The sequence below is a fragment of the Balaenoptera physalus genome, assembly GCF_965194825.1.
Source record: "Balaenoptera physalus genome assembly, chromosome: X".
Classification (NCBI taxonomy): domain Eukaryota; kingdom Metazoa; phylum Chordata; class Mammalia; order Artiodactyla; family Balaenopteridae; genus Balaenoptera; species Balaenoptera physalus.
The window spans coordinates 61,763,270-61,772,582 of NC_138903.1; the positions used below are offsets into that span (position 1 = coordinate 61,763,270).

At 37.4% G+C, this 9,313-nt stretch overlaps 1 protein-coding gene across 2 annotated transcripts in view; it reads left to right on the forward strand.

Annotated features, from left to right (window-relative positions):
* Window positions 1-2,125, forward strand: part of TAF1 (TATA-box binding protein associated factor 1) — a 112,943-nt gene extending 110,818 nt beyond the window's left edge. The window contains exon 42 of one of the 2 annotated variants that reach the window (XR_014258676.1): window positions 1,969-2,101. Coding sequence is in view for 1 of the 2 variants with exons in the window: in XM_082445940.1 (XP_082302066.1) it covers window positions 1,969-1,991 (23 nt within the window). In the remaining variant the exon portion in view is untranslated. Of the gene's footprint in view, window positions 1-1,968 lie in introns of both variants that reach the window. The other variant, XM_082445940.1, reaches the window with a different exon arrangement.
* Window positions 2,126-9,313: the final 7,188 nt, after the last annotated feature.

The window sequence follows — 9,313 nt, forward strand, 5'->3', positions numbered from 1 at the left end:
GTGGTTTTCATTTTATTTTTTAAATTTTTCCATAGAGGGCTTCCCTGGTGGCGCAGGGTTTTTGTTTTTGTTTTTTGTTTTTTTAGTATTTATTGATTAACAAATATTTATTGAGTATATATGGTGTACTGCTATAAAGTGAATGGGTTTTTTAAAAAATTTATTTAATGTATTTTTTTTTTATTTTTGGCTGCGTTGGGTCTTTGTTGCTGCACGCGGGCTTTTCTCTAGTTGCAGCGAGCGGGGGCTACTGTTCCTTGTGATGTGCGGGCTTCTCATTGTGGTGGCTTCTCTTGTTGCGGAGCATGGGCTCCAGGCGCACAGGCTTCAGTAGTTGCGGCACGCGAGCTTAGTTGCTCCGCGGCATGTGGGATCTTCCCGGACCAGGGCTCGAACCCGCGTCCCCTGCATTGGTAGGCAGATTCTTAACCACTGCGCTGCAACTACTGAGCCTGTACTTGAGAGCCCACAAGCCACAGCTACTGAGCTGGCATGCCACAACTACTGAAGCCCGTGCACCTAGAGTCCGTGCTCCACAGCAAGAGAAGCCACCGCAATGAGAAGCCGGCGCACCACAACAAAGAGTAGCCCTTACTCGCTGCAACTAGAGAAAGCCTGTGTGCAGCAACGAAGACCCAATGCAGCAATAAATAAATAAATAAATAAAATTTATTTTTAAAAAAAGAAATTTATAAAAAAAATTTTCTTCTATAGAGAATTTTCTATAAGAAACATATATTACTTTCATCATAAAAATGTTGAAAATAAGTTTTGTTACAAGAAAAAAGTCATTTATAATCCTACTATGCCAACATAATAACTTTTCATTTTTGCATATTACCTCCCAGTCTTTGTTCCCGTAGTTGCATAATATTACCTGATAGCAGTCATGGTGTACAAAATATGTTTTTTAAACTTTTAAAAATTATTATTTAAAAAAATAAAAATTATTATTTAAATATTATTGTTCATTGTAGAAAATTAATATAGATAGGCAAAAAGAGGGAAATACAAACCTGTAATCCCACCACCAAAGAAAATCACCGTTAACTTGTTTTGTGTATAGCTAGCTTCCAGGCCTTTACACACTTGTGTATACCTAATGTATACCAAGATTAGATCATACTTGCACATACCACTTTTTAATGACTGCGTAATAGTTTATTGAATTTACCCTTACTTATTTAACCATTTCCCTATTATTGTGTTATTAGATTGTTTCCAATATTTCCCATTTTTAGATAATTCAACAATTAACATTTCATACATATAGCTTTTACTTTTTTATATATGTATGTATGTATTTATTTATTTATTTATTGGCTGTGTTGGGTCTTAGTTGCGGCACGCGGGATCTTTCGTTGCGGCGTGTGGGCTTCTCTCCAGTTGTGGCGTGCGGGCTCCAGAGCACGTGGGCTCAGTAGTTGCGGCACACAGGCTCTCTAGTTGTGGCGTGCAAGCTCAGTAGTTGCAGCATGTGGACTTAGTTGCCCCATGGCATGTGGGATCTTAGTTCCCCGACCAGGGATCGAACCCGCGTCCCCTGCATTGGAAGGCAGATTCTTAACCATTGGACCACCAGAGAAGTCCCATGCATATAGCTTTTACTTCTGTTGAATTGTTTCTCTAGCATCAGTTTGTGAGTGTGGAATTATTAGGCCACTGGTTAAAAACAATTCTATAAAGTTGCTATCTATGTAACACACGGTCAAAAAATCAGAAGAGCTCATAATGAATAGCAGCTTCCCTACCCACACTTCCCTTTTCTTCTCCACTCACTTTCCCCAAAGCAACCACTTTTATCTGTTACAAAGGTATTTATGGGTTTTGATATGTAATGTCACATTGCTTTCCAAAAGTTTGTACCCATTCTATGTGAACATACTAATTTCACTACAACTTTGTCAACTTTAGATGTTATTTAAAAGTTGTTTTTGCCTATTTTCATTCATTCAATAACCGTTCCAGCACCTACTACTGGGGACAACTGAGGTTACGAAGAAGAATGATACAGCATCTGCTCTGAAGCATCACAGGAAGCCAGATTGACAGGAGAAGCAAAACCCAAGAGTACAGTACAGTGTGATCAATGCAGTGGAAGCATATGAAAGGAAAAGGGAAAGTTGAGAGGAAAAAGTAATCAATTTTGCAAGTTATGGGCCAGTGATGAGGGTGAAGAAAAGCTTTACAGTTCAAAAGACCTTTGAGCTGAATTTGAATGGCTACTGAGGGGTTGGCAGGTAAGGTGGGGTGAGGATATTCCAGACAGATAGTACATATCCAAAAGCCAGAGCCTAGAATCAGCGTCGAATGTTTGCAGAGCTGCAAGTAGTCCAGCAGAATTGGAACATTGGGCCTGTGGGGAGGGAAAATGAGGGTAGGGGAAGGCAGAGTAGATTATGAAACAGATCCCACAACTGGTTGTAGACCACGGTGAGGAATTTGGACTTTATCTTGATGGACAATGAAGAATGTGAAGGATGTGATTCGATTTGGTTTGGTTTTAAAGAGATTAACTGTGGCTTCACTCTAGTGAATGTGTTAGAGAAGAGGCCAGGCTGGAGGAAAGGGTACCTGTTACAAGGCGATTGCATTCGTTCAGGTGAGAAGTGTTGTGGACTTCAACTAGAGCAATGATATTTGGGTTGGAGTAGATGGCATAGATTTGGGAGATGTTTAGGAGGTAGACTCAACCATGCTTGGTGACTAATTATTAGAGGGCCAAGAAATAAGGAGGCTTATAGGACTCAGTCAATAAATCTTTATAGTGTGCCTATTATGTGCCAGACACTGTTCTAGGCTGTGGATGTAGCAGTGAAAAACATGGAAATAAATCTCTGTTCTCATGGAATTTATATCTGAGTGGAAAAGAGACAGTAAACAAGGAAACACAAACTGTGTTAGAAATAAAAGAAGGTGAGCAACAGTCAGCTCTACCCACCACCAGAGCCTCCCATCAAGCCTCTTAGATAGCCTCAACCACCAGAGGACAGACAGCAGAAGCAAGAAAAACTACAATCCTGCAGCCTGTGGACCAAAACCCAGAGTTACAGAAAGATAGACAAGATGAAAAGGCAGAGGGCTATATATCAGATGAAGGAACAAGAAAAAACCCCAGAAAAACAACTACATGAAGTGGAGATAGGCAACCTTCCAGAAAAAGAATTCAGAATAATGATAGTGAAGATGATCCAGGACCTCGGAATAAGAATGGAGGCAAAGATTGAGAAGATGCAAGAAATGATTAACAAAGACCTAGAAGAATTAAAGAACAAACAAACAGAGATGAACAATACAATAACTGAAATGAAAACTACACTAGAAGGAGTCAATAGCAGAATAACTGAGGCAGAAGAACGGATAAGTGACCTGGAAGACAGAATGGTGGAATTCACTGCTGTGGAACAGACTAAAGAAAAAAGAATGAAAAGAGATGAAGACAGCCTAAGAGACCTCTGGGACAACATTAAACGCAACAACATTCGCATTATAGGGGTCCCAGAAGGAGAAGAGAGAGAGAAAGGGCCAGAGAAAATATTTGAAGAGATTATAGTCGAAAACTTCCCTAACATGGGAAAGGAAATAGCCACCCAAGTCCAGGAAGCGCAGAGAGTCCCATACAGGATAAACCCAAGGAGAAACACGCCGAGACACATAGTAATCAAAATGGCAAAAATTAAAAAAAAAAAAAAATTAAAAAAAAAATGGCAAAAATTAAAGACAAAGAAAAATTATTGAAAGCAACAAGGGAAAAACGACAAATAACATACAAGGGAACTCCCATAAGGTTAACAGCTGATTTCTCAGCAGAAACTCTACAAGCCAGAAGGGAGTGGCATGATATACTTACAGTGATGAAAGGGAAGAACCTACAACCAAGATTACTCTACCCGGCAAGGATCTCATTTAGATTTGATGGAGAAATCAAAAGCTTTACAGACAAGCAAAAGCTAAGAGAATTCAGCACCACCAAACCAGCTCTACAACAAATGCTAAAGGAACTTCTCTAAGTGGGAAATACAAGAGAAGAAAAGGACCTACAAAAACAAACCCAAAACAATTAAGAAAATGGTCATAGGAACATACATATCAATAATTACCTTAAAGGTGAATGGATTAAATGCTCCAACCAAAAGACACAGGCTTCCTGAATGGATACAAAAACAAGACCCATATATATGCTGTCTACAAGAGACCCACTTTAGACCTAGGGACACATACAGACTGAAAGTGAGGGGATGGAAAAAGATATTCCATGCAAATGGAAATCAAAAGAAAGCTGGAGTAGCTATACTCATATCAGATAAAATAGACTTTAAAGTAAAGAATATTACAAGAGACAAAGGAGGACACTACATAATGATCAAGGGATCAATCCAAGAAGAAGTTATAACAATTATAAATATATATGTACCCAACATAGGAGCACCTCAATACATAAGGCAACTGCTAACAGCCATAAAAGAGGAAATCGACAGTAACACAATAATAGTGGGGGACTTTAACACCTCACTTACACCAATGGACAGATCATCCAAAATGAAAATAAATAAGGAAACACAAGCTTTAAATGACACAATAGACCAGATAGATTTAATTGATATTTATAGGACATTCCATCCAAAAACAGCAGATTACACGTTCTTCTCAAGTGCGCACGGAACATTCTTCAGGATAGATCACATCTTGGGTCACAAATCAAGCCTCAGTAAATTTAAGAAAATTGAAATCATATCAAGCATCTTTTCTGACCACAATGCTATGAGATTAGAAGTGAATTACAGGGAAAAAAACGTAAAAAAGACAAACACGTGGAGGCTAAACAATACGTTACTAAATAACCAAGAGATCACTGAAGAAATCAAAGAGGAAATCAAAAAATTCCTAGAGACAAATGACAATGAAAACACGACGACCCAAAACCTATGAGATGCAGCAAAAGCAGTTCTAAGAGGGAAGTTTATAGCTATACAAGCCTACCTAAAGAAACAAGAAAAATCTCAAGTAAACAATCTAACCTTACACCTAAAGAAACTAGAGAAAGAAGAACAAACAAAACCCAAAGTTAGCAGAAGGAAAGAAATCATAAAGATCAGAGCAGAAATAAATGAAATAGAAACAAAGAAAACGATAGCAAAGATCAATAAAACTAAAAGCTGGTTCTTTGAGAAGATAAACAAAATTGATAAGCCATTAGCCAGACTCATCAAGAAAAAGAGGGAGAGGACTCAAATCAATAAAATCAGAAATGAAAAAAAAAATCAGAAATGAAAAAGGAGAAGTTACAACAGACACTGCAGAAATACAAAGCATCCTAGGAGACTACTACAAGCAACTTTATGCCAATAAAATGGACAACCTGGAAGAAATGGACAAATTCTTAGAAAGGTATAACCTTCCAAGACTGAACCAGGAAGAAACAGAAAATATGAACAGACAAATCACAAGCAATGAAATTGAAACTGTGATTAAAAATCTTCCAACAAACAAAAGTCCAGGACCAGATGGCTTCACAGGTGAATTCTATCCAACATTTAGAGAAGAGCTAAAACCTATCCTTCTCAAACTCTTCCAAAAAATTGCAGAGGAAGGAACACTCCCAAACTCATTCTATGAGGCCACCATCACCCTGATACCAAAACCAGACAAAGACACTACAAAGAAAGAAAATTACAGACCGATATCACTGATGAATATAGATGCAAAAATCCTCAACAAAATACTAGCAAACAGAATCCAACAACACATTAAAAGGATCATACACCACGATCAAGTGGGATTTATCCCAGGGATGCAAGGATTCTTCAATATACGCAAATCAATCAATGTGATACACCATATTAACAAATTGAAGAATGAAAACCATATGATCATCTCAATAGATGCAGAAAACGCTTTTGACAAAATTCAACACCCATTTATGATAAAAACTCTCCAGAAAGTGGGCATAGAAGGAACCTACCTCAACATAATAAAGGCCATATATGACAAACCCACAGCAAACATCATTCTCAATGGTGAAAAACTGAAAGCATTTCCTCTAAGATCAGGAACGAGACAAGGATGTCCACTCTCACCACTATTATTCAACATAGTCCTGGAAGTCTTAGCCACGGCAATCAGAGAAGAAAAAGAAATAAAAGGAATACAAATTGGAAAAGAGGAAGTAAAACTGTCACTGTTTGTGGATGACATGATACTATACATAGAGAATCCTAAAACTGCCACCAGAAAACTGCTAGAGCTAATTAATGAATATGGTAAAGTTGCAGGATACAAAATTAATGCACAGAAATCTCTTGCATTCCTATACACTAATGATGAAAAATCTGAAAGAGAAATTATGGAAACACTCCCATTTACCATTGCAACAAAAAGAATAAAATACCTAGGAATAAACCTACCTAGGGAGACAAAAGACCTGTATGCAGAAAACTATAAGACACTGATGAAAGAAATTAAAGATGATAGCAACAGATGGAGAGATATACCATGTTCTTGGATTGGAAGAATCAACATTGTGAAAATGAGTATACTACCCAAAGCAATCTACAGATTCAATGCAATCCCTATCAAATTACCAATGGCATTTTTTACGGAACTAGAACAAATCATCTTAAAATTTGTATGGAGACACAAAAGGCCCCGAATAGCCAAAGCAGTCTTGAGGGAAGAAAACGGAGCTGGAGGAATCAGACTCCCTGACTTTAGACTATACTACAAAGCTACGGTAATCAAGACAATATGGTACTGGCACAAAAACAGAAACATAGATCAATGGAACAAGATAGAAAGCCCAGAGATTAACCCACGCACCTATGGTCAACTAATCTATGACAAAGGAGGCAAAGATATACAATGGAGAAAAGACAGTCTCTTCAATAAGTGGTGCTGGGAAAACTGGACAGCTACATGTAAAAAAATGAAATTAGAATACTCCCTAACACCATACACAAATGTAAACTCAAAATGGATTCGAGACCTAAATGTAAGACTGGACACTGTAAAACTCTTAGAGGAAAACATAGGAAGAACACTCTTTGACCTAAATCACAGCAATATCTTTTTTGATCCACCTCCTAGAGTAATGGAAATAAAAAGAAAAATAAACAAGTGGGACCTAATGAAAGTTAGAAGCTTTTGCACAGCAAAGGAAACCATAAACAAGACGAAAAGACAACCCTCAGAATGGGAGAAAATATTTGCAAACGAATCAACAGACAAAGGATTAATCTCCAAAATATATAAACAGCTCATGCAGCTCAATATTAAAGAAACAAACACCCCAATCCAAAAATGGGCAGAAGACCTAAATAGACATTTCTCCAAAGAAGACATACAGATGGCCACGAAGCACATGAAAAGATGCTCAACATTACTAATTATTAGAGAAATGCAAATCAAAACTACAATGAGGTATCACCTCACACCAGTTAGAATGGGCATCATCAGAAAATCTACAAACAACAAATGCTGGAGAGGGTGTGGAGAAAAGGGAACCCTCTTTCACTGTTGGTGGGAATGTAAATTGATACAGCCACTATGGAGAACAATATGGAGGTTCCTTAAAAAACTAAAAATAGAATTACCATATGACCCAGCAATCCCACTACTGGGCATATACCCAGAGAAAACCATAATTCAAAAAGACACATGCACCCGAATGTTCATTGCAGCACTATTTACAATAGCCAGGTCATGGAAGCAACCTAAATGCCCATCAACAGACGAATGGATAAAGAAGTCGTGGTACATATATACAATGGAATATTACTCAGCCATAAAACGGAATGAAATTGAGTCATTTGTTGAGAAGTGGATGGATCTAGAGACTGTCATACAGAGTGAAGTAAGTCAGAAAGAGAAAAACAAATATCATATATTAATGCACATATGTGGAACCTAGAAAAATGGTACAGATGAGCCAGTTTGCAGGGCAGAAGTTGAGACACAGATGTAGAGAACGGACATATGGACACCAAGGGGGGAAAACTGCAGTGGGGTGAGGATGGTGTTGTGGTGAATTGGGCGATTGGGATTGACATGTATACACTGATGTGTATAAAATTGATGCCTAATAAGAACCTGCAGTATAAAAAAACAAACAAACAGAACAACTAATACTAAACTTTCATTGGGTTATTTGTATGGAAATATGTTAATAGAAATGTTTCAGACGTTACATGAAATTTCTAAAAATCTTATATGTTCTGGTATAATGTTATAAGTCATAATCCTAGTTATTACCTTAAAATGTATATCTCAGAAATAACTAATTTTCTTGTCAACTGCATTATTATGAACTTTCATCAAATTTTTAACTGTGGTCATTTTTAAGTCTTTTGTCATTTACAGACAGTTCTGTGTGTACTCTGATGCTTTTGCAAATATGTTCCTATAATAGGGTTTCATCTTTAAGAAATTCATGGAAAAGACTCTGACAAATACAGGTTTCTGGTAACTGACTGTACTGCTGAACTGAATGAATAAGCATTTTCAGAACTCTAATGAAAAACTGATGAACTCATAAAAGTGCTAACAAAAGATCAAGATGAAAAAAAACAATTAATTACATGAGACTGAGTGAACTGATGAGGATGAGTATAATTTTTGTGACTTTCTGTCTGAATTAAAAAAAAAGAAACAATCCAACAAGGACTCAGAGGCAAAGAATATACAAATCAATTTTCACTGCAAAATAAAGGAGCTGTTACAGTGGAGGAATACTGGACTGAATGTCAATATTATGACATAGTATGAGTGTGTTTCATGTTTGGTAATTGCAATCATTGTTGCTTTTGTTTTGGTCATCCATGTACAATGCTTGGTGTCAGTCTATTTATCTCTTGTAAAAATAAAATACAGTGTGTAAAAAAAAAAAAAAAAAAAGAAAGAAATAAAAGAAGGTGGTATATTAGTCATTGTGGCCAGGTTGGGGTGGCTGTGGACCTACTTCAGATAAGATAGACAGCAGAAGTCTCTAATGAGGAGGTGACATTTTCACTAAGGTTTGAAGATGAGAAAGAGCTAGCCTTGCATTGAGCCACATGAAGATCATCCTAGGTAGAGGGAACAGCAAGAACAACGGCTCTGAGGCAGAAAAGAGGTTGGTGTATTGGAAGAACCGAAGTGTTGCTAAAGCAGCTCGGAATGTAATGACCAAAGGGGAGAGTGGAATTCTTCCAGGTTTTTGTCTTGGGCAGCTAGGGGTGAGGGTGGAGAATAATAGAGGAGTAACTTAAAAGAAGGAATAGGCTTTGGGTTGAGGTAGATAAGGAGTTGTGTCATGTTTGGTGAGATGTCTGTAAGACAT